The sequence below is a fragment of the Podarcis bocagei genome (genome assembly GCF_964188305.1).
Source record: "Podarcis bocagei genome assembly, chromosome: 14".
Classification (NCBI taxonomy): domain Eukaryota; kingdom Metazoa; phylum Chordata; class Lepidosauria; order Squamata; family Lacertidae; genus Podarcis; species Podarcis bocagei.
In genome coordinates, this window is record NC_138139.1 from 50,441,393 (window position 1) to 50,462,418 (window position 21,026).

The following is a 21,026-nucleotide window of genomic DNA, read 5'->3' on the forward strand; positions in this document are numbered from 1 at the left end:
TCTGTGTACTCTTTGTGGATTTGAGTCTGCTTTATCTAAAGCAGGCTTCCTCAACCTCGGTCCGCCAGATGTTTTTTTGGCCTACAACTCCCATGATCCCTAGCTAGCAGGACCAGTGGTCAGGGATGATGGGAATTGTAGTCTAAAAAAACTTCTGGAGGGCCGAGGTTGTGGAAGCCTGATCTAAAATATCTGATGAAGTGGATTCTCCAGTTCATGGAAATTTATGCCATTAGGCACCTCCTGCCCCTGTGCTGTTTCTCTGCAAGTCAGTCATTATGAGAACTACTATTTAATAAAGGTTGCCCGAGTTTGCTTTCTTCCTCTTTCCTCCTTATCCATTTTCCCTTTTGTAATGTGGAATTTTTTTTTAGGTTGTAAGGCTGCAGGCAGGGACTGTCTTGTTTATAACTGATTTTATGCAATTGGCTGTGCTTTCTTTGGCCCAAGAGTAGGGTACAAATGCACCTAAATAAATTAAAATGTGTTGATCTTTAGATTACCACAAGGATCTTTTGTTCTTTTTGCTTATGTTACTGTGCTACACTCCCCCAAACAGCAACAAAACAATGATGATGATACGATGATGTGATAGTGAAGTGATTAGCAGTGAAGTGATAAGCAGCCATAACCGGAAGATGCAATGTGCTTCTGAGTTGCGTGAAGTACTCTGTGTGACATCACACCGTGTCTGACGTCACCCTGACCCTTAGCACCCTGGCTGGGTTGTCGCTGCATTCTTACTATGTTTTTGTCTGCCAGACAGGGTAGAAAGCTGCAGAGGGCATTGTGGCCACCTAAATGTATTATCTGGGAGGGAGCTAAGGCAGTTTACTACGGGCTGGGTGCTTCTCCATGACGACAATTTGAAAGCAGACAAGGCGGGTTGCGGTGCCAGGCTAAAGAAGCCACCCTTCCCCGGTCCAGTTGGAGCAGCTACCGAGTCGAGAGCGCGAGTGCAGTTGGCAGCTGCCTCTGTTTACACCGGGGAAGGCCGCTTCCGGGTTGAGGGCCTGGAGCGGCGGTTCCCATGGCAACGCCCTTGCTTAGGCGCGCGCGCCGGCAATGACGCCCGGGGAGCTCCGCCCCCGCGGCCCTCCGAAGCGGCGTCTGATTGGCCCTGCGCGGGAGGAGACGCTGCCTCAGGAGGGAGAAGAGGCGACTTCCTCTCCTCCTCCCGCCCCCTCCTTCCCCGGCGCGGGGCCCGCTCCGTCTCCCCCGCCTCGCTGCTCTCCCGCCGCGGCCTCCCGCGAGCCGCCAAGATGGCGTCCGCCTTGGAGCAGTTCGTCAACAGCGTCAGGCAGCTCTCGGCCCAAGGTGACCGCCGGGGACCCGGGCTGAGGGGGCGAGGCCGGGTGGCTGGCGGGGGGTCAAGCGCGGGGACCCGCCGGGCGGCTCCGGCTCTCCTCGGCCCCCAACCCCGCACGTGAATGGCGAAAGCGGCCTGGTGGGAGGTGGAGGCGGAGGGGGACGTGGGTTCGAATCCCGCCCTTGAGTGGTGGTGGGTGTCGGGGAAAGAAGCCCCCTGGCTGCCTTCTGGGGAGGGAACGGGCGCGGCTCCCCCTTTTCGCGTGTCCCCCGCGGGGCGTTTTAGAATTAACCCCTTTAACGTTTGCCTCGTGCAAGGGATTTTTTTTTTGGGGGGGGTACAGATCCGACGCATGTTGTAAAGGCGGTGGGGGAAGAGGTTTAGGGATGGTTAGCGCTGGAACTCGTGGACAACTAGTGAGCCTAAGAAGATGAGAAGAGCCCTTGTGGATCAGGCCAGTGGCCCATCTTACTTTCGCAGTGAATGAACATTTGCCTACGGGGAAACTAACACGCAGGACCTGAGCACAGGAGCATTTTCCAGCAACGGATATTCAGAAGCATTGCTGCCTCCAACTGTGGAGGCAAAGCTTAGCCACCAAGATGAGTAGCCTTGTCCTCCGTGATTTTGTATATTCTGTCTTTCAAAGCCATGCAGGTTGGTGGTCGTCATTGCCAATGTGGGAGCGAGTTACAGTTCAACTATGCGCTGGTTGAAGATCCTCCTTTTATCCAACATAAATCTTCCAACATTGGTGAATGGTGGAAGCATAGAATTGCAGAGTTGGGAGGGACCCTGAGGGTCATCCATTCCAACCCCCTGCAATGCAGTAATCTCAACAAAAGCATCCATGACAGATGGCCATCCAGCCTCTGTTTAAAAACCCCCAAGGAAGAAGGGCCCACCACCTCTCGCAGGAGTCTCTTCCACTTCCAAAGAGCTCTTAGTGTCAGAATGTTCTTTCTGATTTTTAGGCAGAATCTCCTTTCTTGTATCTTCAAGCCACTTGTTCAGGTCTTATGCTCTGGAGCAAGAGAAAACAAGCTTGCCAAGCTTGGCCGCCAAGACCACATAACACCGGTCCTGAAAGACCTACATTGGCTCCCAGTACGTTTCCGAACACAATTCAAAGTGTTCATGTTGACCTTTAAAGCCCTAAATGGCCTTGGCCCAGTATACCTGAAAGAGCGTCTCCACCCCCATCATTCTGTCCAGACACTGAGGTCCAGCTCTGAGGGCCTTCTAGCGGTTCCCTCACTGCGAAAAATGAGGTTACAGGGAACCAGGCAGAGGGCCTTCTCGGTAGTGGCGCCCGCCCTGTGGAACGCCCTCCCATCAGATGTCAAAGAGATGAACAACTACCTGACATTTAGAAGACATCTGAAGGTAGCTCTGTTCAGGGAAGTTTTTAATGTGTGACATTCTAATGTATTTTTAATTTTTGTTGGAAGCCACCCAGAGTGGCTGGGGAAACCCAGCCAGATGGGTGGGGTACAAATAATAAATTATTATTATTATTATTATTATTATTATTATTATTATTATTATTATTATTATTATTATTTATTATCTTCCATGTCCCAACTCTTTAGATACTGGAAGCTGCCTTTCATATCTCCTCTCAGTCTCCTCTTACCCAGGCTAAACACACCCAACTCCCTCCATTGTTCCTCACAACAGATAAAAGCAAGGACTTCTTACGCAGCACTTAGTTAAAACTATGGAAATCGGTTCCCACAGGAGGCCGTGGTGGCCACCAATTCTCCTATGAGAAAAGGTTGCAGCATTTGGGACTTTTTAGTTCAGATCAAAGACAAGAGGTAACATAGTAGTTTATCAAGAAAGCGAGAAGAGAGAGGTTTTTCTCCGTCACTCAATGCTAGAACTTGTGAACATCTAGATTAATAAAATGTATGTTAAAAAAAAAAGAACTTGTGAACATCTAACGAAGCTGAATGTTGGAAGATTCAGGACAGATAAAAGAAGGTCCTCCTTCACACAGTGCAGTTAAACTGGAATTTGCTTCTGCAGGAGGCAGTGATGGCCCCCAACTTGGATGACTTTAAAAGAGGATGAAACACATTCATTGAGGACAAGGCTATCAGTGGCTACTAGCCACAATGGGTGTGTTGTACTACCACTGTCACATGTCATACTTCCAAATACCAGTTGCTGAGAATTGCAGCTCAGGAGAGTGCTGTTGCATTCATGTCCATCTTGCAGGCTTCCCTTGGACATCAGGTCAGCCACTGTGAGAACAAGATGCTGGACTAGATAAACCATTGGCCTGATCCATCCGGTTTGCCTTCTGTTCTTCTCATGTCCTGCTTGTGGGTTTTGTGGAGGCTCACCAACCCATCTTGCTGGCCGCTGTGGGATGCTGGGCTAGATGCGCCTTTGCTCCAATCTGCTTGGTGTTACGTTCTTATGATGCTACTGCGACAATAAGCCGTGATGATAATGCAGCCTTGAAACAAGCCTACCAATGTTACCGTCTGCAAAACATTTCTACCAGCTTGCTGGAATCACTAAAAAGGGATGGAGTGCGCTGTCTGTTCTGCAGCAGCCTGCTGTGTTTCTGTGCCGGGTGCTTGGTGTATATCTTAGGTGCAGAAGAGCAATGGAACGCTGCATCCTTCCTTCATCAACCACCTTATTCATCTGCATGGAATTCCTTTTTGGAGATGGTTATCAAGCTAATGCTTAAATACAAGACTGTGATAATGTCTGCAGCCCTGAGCTCCTTGAGGGTTAAGAGGGATATAAATGCTAAAACTAGGTAAATAATAATAATAATAATAATAATAATAATAATAATAATAATAATAATAATAATAATAATAATAATTTGTCATTTGTACCCTGCCAACCAGGCTGTGTTTCCCCAGCCACTGGGCGGCTTCTAACAAAATATTAAAATACAATAGCCTGTTAAACATTAAAAGCTTCCCTAAACATGGAGAAGTTTTCTTTTAGTGCCTTGCACCAGATGGCTGTGACAGCTACTACTATTACTACTAACAGTAATTACTACTACTACTACTACTACTACTAATTATTGTTTTTCCCCTATGTTTTTAGCTATTCATATTTTCACCTATATGTCACCTTGAGTCCCTGCGGGGGGGGGGGAGTGGGGTGTCAATAAATGGATTCAAATAAATAACTACCATTGTTACTGGGGCTTTGAAGAATAACATTAAAAAGGACAGATTCCTAGCCAACAAGGAGCTTAGTCTACTTTTCGACAGTAGAAAAGGAATCCTAGAGAGATGAGGGTAGCAAGTGCGAGTAGTTACTAATCCTTAGGTTTGATTCTGAGCTACAAGCCTTGAGGTGATGGCTTTTGAGGAAGGCTTTGAAGTTGTTGGGGGGAGGGGGGAGATGGAACCATTCAGAGCAAGGCTTCAAGGCACAAGGGGAAGAATGAATGGGGGCAAGAAGTGAATGGCCATCTTGCCAGAGTTATACCATGTTGACAGAACATTAGGAAAACCCTGCCAGGAGAGCCTTTAAGTTTTATTTGAAGGTTTATGTCCGCAGACAAGGAAGTTTCTAGCACTAAGGTGAAACTGTGACACTCCCTTGCTATTTTCGCTATCTTTTTTTTTACTGCTGTTGTTTTGCTATGTTATTATAAAATTATTTTTGTATAGTTTGTTTGAAATGTATTCCTGTTTTCTGTGTTGTTAAGCCACTTTGAGCATATTTTTGTAGGAAAGCAGCATACAAATAAAAGGAAGGAAGGAAGGAAGGAAGGAATGGAATGGAATAGATGCTACCAAAACAAGCCAGCCCTAACTCGGCACAGCTCTGTTCTTGCTCACTCTTCAAAACATCTTGCTGCATCTTCTCAGCATTTGTTAAGTCAGGGTTTCCAGAGATAAGATGGGCAGTGCTACATGCATAGCAACAAAGGCTCAATGTCTATAGGGGATTTTCAGGGTTAATCAGGGATCCGAAGTGAATAATCCTGCAAGTTCTTTTCAGACACAGGCTGACATTTTGCATTGAACTTTGTGGCAATTGGAAAAGGGGTGCCAGCATGTTGGGGAGGAAAATGAGGAGGGGTGAGAAGTGTTGGGGAGCACGTCTTTCAAACGTTTTGTGTGCTATGTTTTACTGGTGTGGTTGTTTTTAAACAGCAGTGCAGAGCAGGGAACCTGCAGCCCTCCAGATGTTGGTGGAATCTCAACTCACATCAGCCCCTTCCCAGCATGCCCAGTGGTCAGGGATGATGGGAATTGTAGCCAGAAGCATTTGGAATGCCAGAAATTAGCCATCACTAGTCTAAATAATGGTTCATCTTTCAGAGAGGAAGGAGTATATGTTTTACAAAAAAAGATACAATTTATGCTGCCATTCTGTTCTCTGATTTGTACCCAAACCTTGCAGTCGAAGGTTATGGGGCATCTTGTGCGTGTGACTCTTCTGCTGATGAGGGCTTCGTAGTGTTGATCTAACTAGTAAAGCTTATGTGTGAATGAGAAACACTGAGTGTCTTATGCATACTGTAGAAGTTAAGCTTAATCTCCCCAAAATTGTTTAAACTCAGGTTATACTCTGCATACACATAATTTTTAAAAAATCTTGCCAGTCTCTGAAATATGCATTGTGTTTAATGATAACTTCTATTCACTTTGCAAAGCAGTTGGGGAAAAGCGTCCTAGTGAAGAGATGGTAATTTTTTTTGGGGGGGGGGTCAGACCTGTTTGAATCATTAGAATAGCTTCACAGTGTTCTGTAGAACCTAATGTAGGTTTTTTAATTTTTAGCACACCTATATGTCTTGCAGGACCCTCAACCCCACGCCAGCTACCACTTAAAGATTCTGCATGCAGTAACATGTATCTTGTTTGGGACTGTTAATTGGAACAAAGGGAACCTTTAAGGTTGTCTATGTTCTTTAAAAATAACGAGCACTCATGCTTTCTAATTTTGCTCCTAGTCACTTTTGACTGAGCCAAAGTAATATTTCGTATTTGTGATCGTTAGTTTTGAATTTGGAGCACAGCTTTGTGTACCTGCAATAGATGTGCTCAGAGCTGTAAAAAATTTTTCGTACTCCTAGGAATCCAGGTGTGAAAGCATTTGCATGCTTTTTTTTTAAAGGTCAGTTTTCTTGGAGGATTCACATTTTCTTTATTTAAATACATAAGCAACATTGTACCGTACATTATTTTTTTTATTTCATTATGGAGGGGGAAATGTCAGGCTTGAAGGATCTATTTTTTCCTAGATCCCTGAGATCCACTAACTAGAGCCAGATTTTTGCATAGTACTGTAGCTGAGTGCACAGACCTCCACTTGAATACACGCGTACCCCAATAATTTGTTTTGTTACCAGCTGTCAACCTTGTCACATAAAAATCCCCTCCTCATCCCCCACTCCAACTTCCCTTCATTTCAGAAGCCAGTGACAGAGGCTTTCAGTTGTTGTCATTGTTAAAATGACTGGCAGTCAGAAACCCTTGCTGGGCTGCTGCACATCACCCAGAAATCTGATGCTAAATCCAAATCTGCTTTTGCCCAGCCTGCTGTATATAAATGCTTCATCTAAGGTTTGAGGAAAGACTTGAATTATTTTTTCACTAGCTGGCCGAGGATTTCAGCTGAGGTGCTGTCCATGGTATTTCATGTGTCTCGGGATTTTCAGTTTCTTCCCTCAAATTCCAGCTCTTTTAATCTGAAAATTAAACCCTCTACAAAAGTGAAGCATAATTCAGATTATATTAGAATCTACTTAAACTCCCACAAACTCATGCTCTTGCTTATTTAAAGCTTGGAGACTAGGGATATCTAATATGATGCTCTCCAGATCTTGTTGGACTCCAAACCCCATCAGTCCCAGCCAGCGCATCATCTGGAAGGCACCAAGTTGGCTGTCCCTGTTGCATTCTCATGCTGCACTTAACTTTGGGAGCTTCCAACTTGCTGGACAATTTAAAAATACAGTTTGCCGAAGTTCATTAGCAACAGACCCTTCACTGAAATGATTGTGGATGTAAGAACAGGCCAGTTTGATTGACCTCTTTCCCACAGCGCCCAACCACAGCTCTCTTCTGATATTCTGTGGTAGACAATTTCTGAACATGGATGCTCCCTTCAGCTGTTGTAGCCAGTAGTGATTGATGAACCTCCACATCTCTGTGGATTCGTCTAATCCAGCCTTTCTCAACCTTGGGTCCCCAGATGTTTTTGGCCTACAACTCCCATCATCCCTGACCACTGGTCCTGTGAGCTAGGGATCATGGGAGCTGTAGGCCAAAAACATCTGGGGACCCAAGGCTGAGAACCACTGGACTCTAATCCTTGTTTCCCAAGCTGCCTTCCAGCTAGTGGTGATTGCCACACCTTATGACAGTGGCTTTTCAAGCGTCGTGTGAACTGAAGGTGGGGAGATGGACTGTAGCACACCGTTCTCTTGCACTTTCTCACCCGGAGCTCTGAGCTCAAGTTCTGTATGGCGTTGTGATGGGTGTTGTCGATGGTGTTGAGTAGGAGGGGCACTAATTTAGTTTTGGCTGGGGGCAGTGGTAGAGGGGTTCACCTGGTGTCTGCAGAATAATAGCAAAGGAGGCAATCAGTTTTATCTGCAGCACCTGTTAAAACACCTCTCTCTCTCTCTGTAGAAGGCACCCATTGCCTTCCATTATTCCATTGTATTCCATCATAGAATTGTAGAGTTGGAATATATCTCTCTTCTTCCGTAAGAGGCTTTTCACCACTGAACCAGTGCAAACAGGTTCAGCTCAAAATATAGCTAAGGTTCATTTGCAGCACACACATGCCCTTCTCTTCTCTGCCCCTTTTTTCATTTCTTCCTAGACCGTAACAGCAGTGCTTCAAAGATAGGTGTGTCCTTCCAGTGTGGTGTAGTGGTTAAGAGCGGTAGTCTCGTAATCTGGGGAACCGGGTTCGCGTCTCCGCTCCTCCACATGCAGCTGCTGGGTGACCTTGGGCCAGTCACACTTCTTTGAAGTCTCTCAGCCCCACTCACCTCACAGAGTGTTTGTTGTGGGGGAGGAAGGGAAAGGAGAATGTTAGCCGCTTTGAGACTCCTTCGGGTAGTGATAAAGCGGGATATCAAATCCAAACTCTTCTTCTTCTTCTTCTAGTATAGCTCACGGAGGAGAAAGGATACATGTGAAGCATTGTCTTCTCACTCATTGCCCAAGATAATGGTGCTGATCATATTTCCATGGCTGATCATATTTCCATTTCATGCAGAAGGTCCCTGGTTCACTCCCTGATTTCCCCAGGTAGGACTGGGCAGGGCTTCTCTCTGAAATCTTGGAGAGATGCTGCCAGTCAGTGTCAGAAGTACTGACCAAGGTGAGCCAAAGGTCTGACTTGGTGCAAGGGAGCCTCCTATGTCCTTGCACTTGGTGCAAACTCAGAGGGTACATAAAGGTGCGACAGGGAGCCTTTGCTTTATATACTTTTATTGAGCTGAAATGTAACAGCCCCTTTTTCTTGTTCCAGGGCAAATGACTCAGCTTTGTGAACTGATCAACAAAAGTGGAGAACTGCTAGCAAAAAACCTCTCTCACCTGGATACAGTGCTCGGTGCCCTGGATGTTCAAGAACACTCCTTAGGGGTTCTTGCAGTCTTGTAAGTTACTTTCCTTCATTTGAAATTTGTGTGGTGTAGTGGTTAAGAGCGGTAGTCTCGTAATCTGGGGAACCGGGTTCGTGTCTCCGCTCCTCCACCTGCAGCTGCTGGGTGACCTTGGGCCAGTCACACTTCTCGGAAGTCTCTCAGCCCCACTCACCTCACAGAGTGTTTGTTGTGGGGGAGGAAGGGAAAAGGAGATTGTGAACCGCTTTGAGACTCCCTAGGGTAGGAATAAAGCGGGATATCAAATCCAAACTCTTCTTCTTCTTCTTCTTGCATTGAAGGTTTGAAAGGGTGTACGGACTTGCTGTATGCGAGTTTTTACATTTTTGTTCATGAAGGTTGCAGATTACTCTGTTTCCATTGCAAGAAATGTTAGAATGTGCAGATTGAAGCAATGGTTCATTGCCTTTGGAGCAGTCCTATTCTGCATTCTGGCAGCTTTTAAGAGCCGTGCCCATTTTCACGTGAGAGCTTCTGTTAAAATGTGGGTTCTGTCTTCGTTTTCAGGTTCGTGAAGTTTTCCATGCCCAGCGTCCCTGACTTCGAAACGTTATTCTCGCAGGTCCAGCTTTTTATCAGCACTTGTAATGGGGAACACATTCGATACGCAACAGACACTTGTGAGTTACTTCGGCAGCCTTGCATCTTGCTATGGTTGACGTGTTCCCTTTGCGGGGCTGCTCACTCTTTCTTTTTCTTGTTTCGTTGTCTCTAGTTGCTGGCCTGTGTCACCAGTTAACCAATGCCCTTGTGGAGCGGAAGCAGGTAAACAAGCCCAAACATGCTCCAGATTCTCTTTAGGGTGCTGGGCTAGTACGTGTTTTCTGACCAACTAAATTTTGCCCTTCCTCATGCACTAATTCTGAACCTTTTCTCTTTTCTGTTGGTATGTCTCTGTTCACTTCTTTGGAGTATGTTGCACAATATAACTTTGCTGTTTTCATACTAGAGGAGGTATTTTCATGCTGACCCTGGGACCGGCAATATGTTTCCCAGCCCTTCCAATGCTGGGATACAGCAGAACCACCTTGCCATGTTAGATCACTGGGCCTGGTAGATCACTGGCATCATCAAAGGAGGCCTTGCAGATCGCATTCCAACCTGTTGAGTGTCATCTGGCACCAGTAGAGAGAGGGGCCTTCTTCATGGTAGTGCCTACCCTCTGGGGTGCCCTGCTCCTTTGGGGGGGGGGGAGACACTAACGAATTGGTGCCTCTGCCATTTAGTAAAAACTTTATTTTATTTATTTACCGTTGCTTTTCTTTCAAAAATGAAAATCAGCGTGACTTACAAAAAATGAACATTAAAACAGAATTAATTGGTATTTGTATAATTGGGGTAATATTGGAAAACCAGTACAAATTATTGGGGGGGAACCAAGGATCGAAGAGCCTAAAATACATACACGCACACATCCTACCCTGCTAAAATTAACATCCAATACTTGGGTGAATGAGAGTGTTTTCGCCTGCCACCTAAAAACTGCTAGTGATGGCACCAGGTGTGCCTCCCTGGGAAGAGTGTTCCATAGAAGTGGGGCCACCACTGAAATGACTCGTTCTCGGGCCCTCCCTGATAATTTACTCTGTTTCCTTTTGCTCTTTTATCAGTGATGCTTGTTTCTCTGTTTTAAATGATTTGAACCTTTGTTTTCCTTTTGTGATCTGCTGCAATATTTCTTTTGAATGTAAGCGGTAGAGAAATGTTATGTATTAGATTAAAGTCAGTTGTCGGTGGCTTTTCGTTTATAAGTGCTGCCGCTGGGGTCCCTTGCGGAGGCTTCCCTAACAGAGACCTGTTACCTTTCCTACAGCCCCTGCGAGGAATTGGCATTCTCAGGCAAGCCATAGACAAGATGCAGATGAACACCAACCAGCTGACCTCAATACATGCAGATCTTTGCCAGGTAAGGGAATCCGGAAGACTAACAGGCTGAGTGGTTCTGCTTCAAGGGTCTCACAGTGCAGGAAGCTTCAGCAAAACATCCTCACGATCCCTTCCAGCCATGTATATTCCAGTGAATAGCTTGAAACAAAAGTAAAGGCTCATCAAGTATGTCTGCTGCTTGCTGTGCTGCTGTAGAACTTCTGAGTCACGGCGACTTTTCCTGCAGCACTGCAGAGTTCCTTACAAAGCTATCTGTTCACTGTGGGCAGTTGGTCAACACTGACATGGCATCTCCCAGTTTATCTTTCGACTCAACCCCGGGAATAGATAAAGTTGCTTACAGCAATAAGGTATTCCAGATACTTTGTGCCGACAGTAGCCTTGCGACTCCAGGTAGGTGTGTGAATTGGCATCAAGTCACTTCAATGGATGGAGAAGCTTGTTCCCTTTCTCTTTCAGTCTGGCTCCAGAGATGAGACAAGCTGTTAGAGGATCTGTAATGCCATGCTTTAAACAAACATAAAGCCTAACCAGAAAAGTACCAAATAGAAACAAACAACGCTTAACGCACCTTTGTATGACATGCATAACCTTGAGTGGTTCGGTGTGCAACAGTTAACGTGCTTTAGCAAAGGCATGAATAATAGTGGGACTTGCAGGCTTATAAAGTGGGAAGGCAGTCAAAAGTTCTACTAAACCTACATTAACCCAGTTTTTTGAAAGAGTTATTCAAGCATCCTGATGAAGCCATTTGCATGTTTTGTAAATGCAGTTGTGACCACCCCCTAATCCAGTCATGGCCAAACTTGGCCCTCCAGCTGTTTTGGGACTACAACTCCCATCATCCCTAGCTAACTGGACCAGTGGTAGGGATGATGGGAATTGTAGTCCCAAAACAGCTGGAGGGCCAAGTTTGGCCATCACTGCCCTAATCTCACTCTCTCCTGACTGCCAATGTAATGGTCCATATTTCTCAGGAGTCCAAATTATTAGGGTTATTTCACTCAACGGGGCTGAGACTCCCAGCATCTCGTTCTCTCATGAGGTTTCATAATGTAATTCTGTTAGCATTTTGTCATGACTTGAGATTAAAGCTCTGTTCTTAAAGCAGGAAAGATTGGATTTGAACAAAGGCAGCGTGTGAAAGTGGCTGGTTGGTTAGCTTTTTTGGTAACTCTGGTCTGTTTTGTTTCAGCTCTGTTTGTTAGCAAAATGCTTTAAACCTGCCCTTCCGTATCTAGATGTGGACATGATGGATATTTGTAAGGAGAATGGGGCTTACGATGCAAAGCACTTTCTATGTTACTACTACTATGGTGGAATGATATACACTGGGCTGAAGAACTTTGAAAGAGCACTGTACTTCTATGAGCAGGTAACTTCCCCTCCTCACCCGTGTGTTGAAGGAGAGCTCTCTGTGCCTCAGGAGGGGTCAACTTCAGTCTGTAACAGCTCTGTTGATAGGCGCATCAGAAGCTACTAGATTTCCCCAGTCATTTCTGGTTGCAGCAAGAGCCTGCAAATAATGAAAAAGAAGACTTCCTCCACTTACAAAACCTATCCTCACCTGGAGACAATTCTTCGCACCCATAACAGTATAGGCCGTTAGCAAGTCTGTGCTGTGATTCAGCATAGTTCAGGAACAAAGGAAAAAACAAGTCTGCTTCCCTTCGTGTCCAGCAAAAGCAACATGCAACGGAAGTTCCCAGCAGACTGTGCTGGACGTAAACAGGCATGTGATACACAAAAGTCATGCCTGACCCTTTTAAGGTGGAATGAAACTATATCCTAACAGTGTTCCCTTTAACTGACGCTTCTGCCTAACAAATGGATTGATATACAGTATTGTGGGGGGGGGGATCTATTTCAGCCTGAGGGCATATCCCCTTCTGAGTGACCTTGCGAGGGCCACAGGTCAGTGGTGGGTGGTGGCAGAGGCAAAAGTGGGCGGAACAATGGATGTAAATGTTACCTTGGGTACAATAGGCTTGTTTCTGCACACACACCCCTCTCTCCTCCATCCAGTCAAGCAAGAGGCCTGATCAGAGTTCAGGGAATGGATCCCAGCTGGGCAAAATCACCCAGGGTGCAAAACAGGGACGTGGTCCGGGGGAGAGTTCCAAAGGCCAGATGGACAGGCTTTGGGGCTGCATTTGTCCCCTGCAGCTGAGGTTCCCCACACCTAGTATACAGCTATAAAAGGGAAGGAACTAATAATAATAATAATAATAATAATAATAATAATAATAATAATAATAATAATAATAATAATAATATCTTTATTGTCATTGCCCCCCTTCGGGGACAACGAAATTACTTGACTGCTCCATAAAAACACTAATTAAATAATACAGTATAATACAGCAAGGGAGATTAGATGACTTTCAAAGTCCGGGCTTCCCATTCAGGGCCGAGATTGCTCTGGAGAAGAAGCTGTTCTTAAGACGACTCGTTCTTGTCTTCATCGACCTGTATCTCTGTCCCGACGGCAAGAGCTCGAAGAGACAGTGACCAGGATGCGATGGATCTTTTACTATGTCCAGTGCCTTCCTATGGCACCTTGTGGCATAAATCTGCTCTAAGGTGGAGAGTGGGCAGCCAACAATGCTCTCTGCTGCCTTAACAACCCTACACAACCCCATCCTGTCCTGGGTAGTACAGCTTCCGTACCACAGACATAAGCCATAAGTGAGCACGCTCTCAATGGCACAGTGATAGAAGGCAAGCAGCAGTTTCTGCGGAAGATGGTTTTTCCTTAGTATTCTCAAAAAATACAGTCTCTGCTGCGCCTTCTTCACAAGCCCCTTTGTGTTGACACTCCAGGACAGATCCTCTTGTAATTCAATGCCCAAAAATCTGAACGTTGTTACCCTCTCCACACAGACCCCATCAATCAAAAGTGGCTGGACCTTTGCTCTTCTGTCTCCTGAAGTCCACCACAAGCTCCTTGTATTTATGAGCAAATTGTTAGCTCTGCACCACTCTGTCAGCCGCTCCACCTCATCTCTATAATCCGTTTCACCCTCCCTTTCAGGGATGAGCCCAATCACAGTTGTGTCATCTGCAAATTTGACAACCCTATTATTAGGGTGAGTAGCGACACAATTGTAAGGGAAGTGACCAAGCCGTTCCCATATATACCATTCCTTGTTTCTTCCGAGAAAATGTTTGGCAACCCAAGAGCAAGCATTGATTTAGGACTGTGGTTTGTTTGGAAGGAAACAGAAGTTCGTTTCTCTACTGGAGCACACAAGGAGCAACAGGGGAGAGCTTTTGCTGCATGTGCACAGGATAATCTGCTTGACCATGGCTCACGGATTAGGACTGCATGCAAATGGAGCCCCTCTCTCTCTCTCTCTGTGTGTTTGTTTGTTTCTGGTGATTTTCACTTGCTCCCTTCCTTTTTCTTTTCTTTTACAGGCTATAACAACTCCTGCCATGGCAGTCAGTCATATTATGTTGGAATCCTATAAAAAGTATATCCTAGTTTCATTGATACTACTTGGCAAAGTGCAGCAACTGCCGAAGTATACCTCCCAGATAGTGGGTAGATTCGTTAAGGTAAGACTCCAGAAATCCTGTACTGGTGCGTTGTTATTTTTTAAGGCAAAACTGTGATGGAGGAAGAGGAGAACTTTAATTGCAGTAGTTCTTGGGCCATAGCAGTGCAAAAAAAAGTGGAAAAAAAATTAAAGCAGGAAATGGATTTTACAGGAACAGGCATCAAAATCAAAACTTGCTATTTCAAATTGAGCATTAGTAAAAGTAATAATTGGAATTAATAAAATGAATGGGCAAAGCTGTGCAGTTGGAGTTGTCTGTTTTCTCTCCTGCTTTTAGGAAAAAACAAAAGAACAGGAGATTTTTGGGAATAGCAGACTCATTCCAGGTTATAAGGAGAAGAGGTGTTGCTCAGTGGTGGTGCATAACCTTTGCAGTCCAGGTCCTCTATTCAATCCCTGGCATCCCCAGCTAAGAATGATTTTGGGTAGCAGAGGTGGGGAAATCCTGGGCCCTTGGAGAGCTGCTTCCAGCCAGAGCAGGCAGTACTGGACTAAAGAGACCAATGCTTTGTGTTGGGATAAGACAACTCTTGAGATCAGTAGCTCCTGATGGGGGTCCTCATTGGTGTTTTGAGTTGCCCTTCTCTGCATTTGAAAAAGTCTTATTTTGCTTTCTCATCACAGCCCCTTAGCAACGCCTACCATGAATTAGCGCAAGTGTATGCAACCAATAAGCCCTCGGAGCTACGGAATCTGGTGAATAAGCACAGCGAGACCTTCACCAGGGATAATAATATGGGTTTGGTGAAGCAGTGCTTGTCATCTCTCTATAAAAAGAACATTCAGAGGCTAACTAAGGTGAGTCATCCATTCTGCTGTATTCTTGTGAGTCCTTGGGAACATTATGCAGGTGTGTCTTAACTGAGGGTATTTTGCCACCTGGCAAAATTGCTTGTCTGGTTCTCATGGGTGCTTTCATAAAGTCTAAAATGTTACCTGCCGACAGCATCACACACCTGGCTTCTGCTTATCCTGGCTTCTGCCCTTTTGCAGGCGTTCAGGGGTGGTCCTGGGTGTGCTGTACAAGATGCTAGTCCCATAGGAGTTGGTCAGAGTTTGCAGAAATCTCTAATGAATCTGCTCTGCTTCTGGATTTCAGACATTTTTAACACTGTCGTTACAAGACATGGCAAGTAGAGTGCAGCTATCGGGGCCTCAGGAAGCAGAAAAATATGTCCTTCATATGGTAAGGAATGTTGCTTTTTGAACGAAATGTCAAGTTGGATTTAGTTGAACGTCCCTTTTCTGCATATATTGCTTTCAGTAGCGATAAGGCTAATTGCAAACAATTGAAACTAGAGATCATATGGAATATGCACAACTTCTGGACCTAACATATACAGAGTAAGAGAACAAGAAGAACATATGTTTAAATAAGATTGGAAAATGTTTATTGAATATAGGGAGGAGAATTGTGCTTATTTGAAAACGTGGGCAGCATTAAGATAAAGTCAACAGTGTAAATAAGTTTTGATGGATGTAATAATGGAATACTGAATGGTTTAGTTTATCTAAAATATGCAGGGATTTATGTCATGCAAAATGAACCATGCAAAGAGAAGAAGGGAAGTCATTGGCATTTTAAGATTGCTTAAATGAATATTCTAAAAAGTTAAACAGAAAATTTAAAAAAATATATAGGGGGTAAAAGTAACTAGAGGTCATTGCAAGTAGTCAACATTAACCAGTACAATAGGATGATAATGAATATTCCTAACAACTTAATTTACCAGGATAGGCAAAGTTATTATGATAGCACAAATCAAAACGTATTGATCTTCATGTCAAAACAAGGGTGTTTTTTAAATTTTAATTATTTATTATCATTATTATTATTGTTATTATTATTATTATTATTTGGAGACCACACATTCCTGGTTATGAGATGGGGAGGACTTCCTTTCTTGGAGGTTCTGCTGTCAGTTAAGATGCGGGAAATACAGCAGTTGGAGGGTCTTCTGGGTGGGATGGCAGAGGCATGATGAAACAGGAACAGCGCCCAAATCATAAAACACTAAAATCTTGTTATTTCAGATAGAAGATGGCGAAATCTTTGCAAGTATTAACCAGAAGGATGGTATGGTATGTTTCCATGACAACCCTGAAAAGTACAACAATCCAGCTATGCTTCACAATATCGATCAGGAGGTAAATAACCCTTCCTTTTCACCTCGGTTATGGTTGCCATGAGCAGCAGAACGAGTCAGTAGAACAGCAAGCTCTGTGGCACATTATGAATTCCCTATTAATTCTAAAAAAAAAAGCATGCAGATACCTAGCACAACCCAGAGCTGGTTCTAGTCACTGCTGTGCCAGCTTTCGAATTTTCTGGGAGGTGTTCTGATTTAACTCACAGGAGATAATTGAAAATCATTCCTGTCCGCCCTCCTGCCAGGAAGTCTGAACCAGCATAGTTCATTCTGTCCCCACCCTCCTCTTTCTCCTGTATGGACAGAGCCCACCCCCAGAATCTTCCAGCCTCCCAGTTAAAGCCCTTGGGATGAATTCAGGCAGTGAATTTATGGAAAGCAGGCACTTAAACCGATGCTGCTTATGAAGTTGAAAGGCAAGATTCTAGTATTTTGGATATAAGAGGGAGTGAGAGCTAATTTAAATGGCGCTGCTGAAAAATCTCTGCATGTTTACTCTCCAATAAGTCGCCCTGAGTTTCATAGGCCTTGCTTCCAGGTGTGTGTTCATAAGATGGCAGTCCTCTAAGCTGCGAATCAATCACTGAGCCAAGTGCCAGATAGTAGCTGGGGTCCTGGTGCAGATTGCTGCGATAAAACAACTGGGCATCAAGGAACCCTCCTGCAGACCACCCAGACACCTTTCAACAGATCCTCTTCCACCTTCTGTCTGTTCCTGCCATAGAAACAGCTGAGGGGATGGGCCAAATTCCTTCCTTTCCCTTGGTCGCTGCATTTCAGTATTGGTTGTGGCTTTGGGCAGCGGTAACTTCCTGATGGTTACCTTGACTGGCCCAGTGAAAATGCATTCAATGTTCTCTTCTTCCTTGCTGCCCTGCCCCGGACGCCTGGGTTCTTCGCAACAAACGCATATTTGTAACGATACCCAAATCTGTAAAGCAGCAGTCTTGAAGCAAATGGCAAGGGAGAGGATAAAGAGTTCAAAGTGGTTACTGGGATGGATTCCAAGATTCTGGCAAGCAGGTTATATATGTGGTGCCTGGGAATTCTGACACACGTCTGACCATAGGGCTTCAATGTGGATGCTGAAGCTAACAAACTGTGACTGTCCTGTATAATCTGACTCTCCCCAGATGCTGAAATGTATAGAGCTTGATGAGAGACTGAAAGCCATGGATCAGGAGATCACTGTGAACCCTCAGTTTGTGCAGAAGGTAAGTGGCAGGACTCAGCTCTGTTTGGCCTTTTTCATAGAATTGTAGACTTGGAAGAGACGCTGAGGACCAACTAGTCCAGCCCTCTGCAATGCGGGAATATGCAGTTGCCCCATATGGGGATTGAACCTGCAACCTTGGCAATATGAGCACCACGCTCTAACCAACTGAGCTATGTGCCTGGAAGTCAAACGTTAAGCATGCATGGAAGCAAGCACCCTTTTTTGAACAGAAAGCACAGTGCATTGCTGCTTATCCAGTGGGTTGCGCCATTTCCACACACCCCTCCTCTCACCACCTTACAGATTAGTCCTAGCGGTGCTGTTTCCTATTTTGCTGGATTCACAAGGACACGTTTCTCTTTGTCACCCCCAAATTACAGCTCTTTTTTACCTGACTGAAATATAAGCCAAGAAATGGCTTCAGAGTAATTTCCAACGTTTAGAAAAATCACATGGGGAAGAGGGAAAGAGACGTTGATTGTTAAACTACTCTGGGAATTGTAGCTCTCTGAGGGTAACAGGAATCTCCTAACAACTCTCAGCATCTTTCACAAACTGCTACAGCACTCAGGATCTTTGGGGGAAGCTGTGACTGTTTAATGTTTTATCATAGTGCTTTAAATGTATGGTGCGAATGTGGCCTGTACTTTTTCTTATTGCCTGTGTTTTTGAAGTAGGTACTAACAACTTTTCCCTTTCCTTGACAGAGTATGGGCTCCCAGGAAGACGAATCAGGAAGCAAACCATCCAGTTATTCTTGAAAATCACATTTTACTTGCTACTCTGTCATAGAGCAACAAAAAACAGAAAAAAACTAAAGAGAACCACCTTTAGGATCAGAGTGTTAAAAAAAAAAGGAACTGTTTCGCCTGGACATTGAGCAAAATTAAAATGATGTCTTCTCAGTACTGTGTGATTCCCCAAATATTCTCTGCAAGGAAAAATCTCATTCTGTTGTGGATTTATCTTGAGGTTAACATCGTTATTGCATTAAATAATTTACTTTTTGTTTTACATGGCTTTGTTTTCATAATGGCCCTTCTTTTCCTCCATGAGACATTCAAGAAGTTTTATGTTGCTTCTTCGGGGAACAAGACAGGGCTAGTTGGTCTAAAAGCATTTTTTAATTTTTTTTTGCCTCATTTGTTTGAAATACAACCTTTCTGAATGAACTTTGTATATAAGCAGGATAGCTTATTATTAAGGGAGGGGGAATGGTTTATTTCCCCCCCCCCCCGCCATACCTAATTAAACTGGTACATACCTTTACTTGGTGGTAGCTATTGCTAGATTAAAGACTCCTCAAATCTGACTGGCAAGGTATGAATGGAGAATATTCTCCCAAACTGTACCTGCCTCTCCCATTTCTAAAGCAGAGAAGCTGGCCTCATTGCTAGACCTTTTGATAAGGGAGCCTGTGAACTGCCCGCCATGAACAGAAACTTCTGCCTGGCTAGCAGCCACTGGCTCCACCTGCTGCATCCCCTTCTCAGCCTCTCAGCTGGGCTTCTCCCATCACGACCACTAGCTTATTCCAGCCCTACCTGGCTTGATCAAAAGGTAGAGAGGAGGTGCTGTTGTGATCCTGCAGCACCCAGTACATTCTAGGGCATCTCTCTTAAATGACATACAGTACAGGAGTGCAAAATGATCCCGCCATCCTTAAGAACAATGATCTTTCTTAAAGCCACACATTCGAAATCAGTCCAGCCAATGGAATTTAGTCGCCCATGTGTGGTTCAGAATTGATCACTGCGATCCGCTCTGGCATGGAAGGTCCGAGTGAATCGTTTCCATGGCTGGTGTGGCTCCACTGTATCCTAATTTATTTCTGTCGCATTGAGAGCATATGTGAGCTCTGGAAAGGGATTTGTGACCACGGGGTGGGAGTTAGTATTCTTGAAGTCATCTTCAAAAGGGGCTTGTGCATGTGTCTTTTGCAAAACCTGAAACGGGATGTAGATGAGTTTTGGAAAGTAGAACATATAAAACACTGGTTTTTATTTGTTTTTGCACTCTTGAGAAGCTCTTGTGGCACTTTATATACCAGAGCTAGGAAACAGGCATGGCGTTTTATATTCACAAGCAGTTTTTAATGTGTATGAAAAATACAGGTTGTAGCATATGTGTATTTTTAAAGTTCTGCTTGCTCTGAAGTTCTCTTGCACAGTTCTGTTTTTTAAGGTGGTGGGGGATTTAATTCAAGGACTCTGGAAGGAAGCCGTGGTTAATACTTGCTTTGGGGCTTTTAAAAACCGCATCGTTTTGTAACTTCTGTAAAGTACCTATTGGTTTAAATTTAACACCTGCCTAGTGTGTGGGCCGGTGGTTCTCAAATGATAGGTATAGACCCCCTCACTCGAAGAAACTTGAAAGATAAATTCAGAGCATTTTGAAGATTGGTGATGTGCAGGTGTTTTATCAGGGTTGGGGGCTAAAGACAGAACAAGCTTGAAAACCTAAACAAGACGGCTTGCACAGTGTCACGTGTCACGAGTGGAGATTTAGAATTTTAACCTTAAAGTGAACCCACCCTAGTTAGCGTCGTAAGCATGTACCAACACTTGCAGCAATTTGAACTGGAGATGTGGGATTATCACAGTACTGATATGGGAGCAGCCTAGTACCCCAACAGATGAGTTACATCAGGGATGGGAAGACATGTTTGTTAGTGGCTACCGGGTGCTAAGGCGCTGGAAGAATTCTGCTCTAGGTGAAACCTGATCCGATCCTGCAAGCTCATCTGCTGATGCAACAGGACATTCTCAGGATCACTTAAAACAGGTCACTTTGATCAGGGTTTTTCAACCTGGGATCCCCAGCTGTTGAACTACAACTCCCATCATTCCTGGGAATTCCTCCTTATCCTGGCCTTTGACACCTGCGATGTGTGCTTTCCTGTTATTGCAATCTGTTTTAGCAATATTTAATTTTGATTTCAGATGGCTGTAACCTGCCCTGGGACTTACTGGCGAAGGGGTGGGTAAGGAATTTAAATGATGATGACGATACTGGCTGATCTGCCTGGGGGATGATGGGAGTTGTGGTCCAACAACATCTGGGAACCCTAGATTTAATGAATGCTAACTTCGTCCTTATCTGTTAGGCAGTCTAGAGGATGTGTGTTAAACTGAAACGCCACACACAGGATCTCATGTTGGGCAAGATCTAAGTGACCTTAACTACGGACCCTTCCTAATCTTTGAACACTTTGCTGTGTCAGGGAATCTACAGTTGGAGTAGACCACGTAGATCTGCCCACCCTTGGTGCATGTGCTGT

The 21,026-nt window shown here is 44.7% G+C and overlaps 1 protein-coding gene across 1 annotated transcript; it reads left to right on the top strand.

Annotated features, from left to right (window-relative positions):
- The first annotated feature begins 1,159 nt into the window (after positions 1–1,159).
- COPS3 (COP9 signalosome subunit 3) lies at positions 1,160–18,760 on the top strand. Its single transcript, XM_081169635.1, has 12 exons — positions 1,160–1,317; positions 8,795–8,924; positions 9,438–9,550; positions 9,646–9,695; positions 10,744–10,836; positions 12,013–12,192; positions 14,238–14,378; positions 15,005–15,178; positions 15,480–15,566; positions 16,415–16,528; positions 17,664–17,744; positions 18,454–18,760. The coding sequence occupies exons 1-12, from the start codon at positions 1,263–1,265 to the stop codon at positions 18,505–18,507; spliced, it is 1,272 nt and encodes a 423-aa protein (XP_081025761.1). The 5' UTR covers positions 1,160–1,262; the 3' UTR covers positions 18,508–18,760.
- The last annotated feature ends 2,266 nt before the right edge of the window (positions 18,761–21,026 follow it).

Bases quoted from the DNA above. Each gene is read 5' to 3' on its own strand.
- COPS3 (XM_081169635.1), top strand. From the start codon at position 1,263: ATGGCGTCCGCCTTGGAGCAGTTCGTCAACAGCGTCAGGCAGCTCTCG. The intron at 15,567-16,414 runs GTAAGGAATGTT...TTGTTATTTCAG, and splicing joins AAAAATATGTCCTTCATATG to ATAGAAGATGGCGAAATCTT. The intron at 17,745-18,453 runs GTAAGTGGCAGG...TTTCCTTGACAG, and splicing joins ACCCTCAGTTTGTGCAGAAG to AGTATGGGCTCCCAGGAAGA.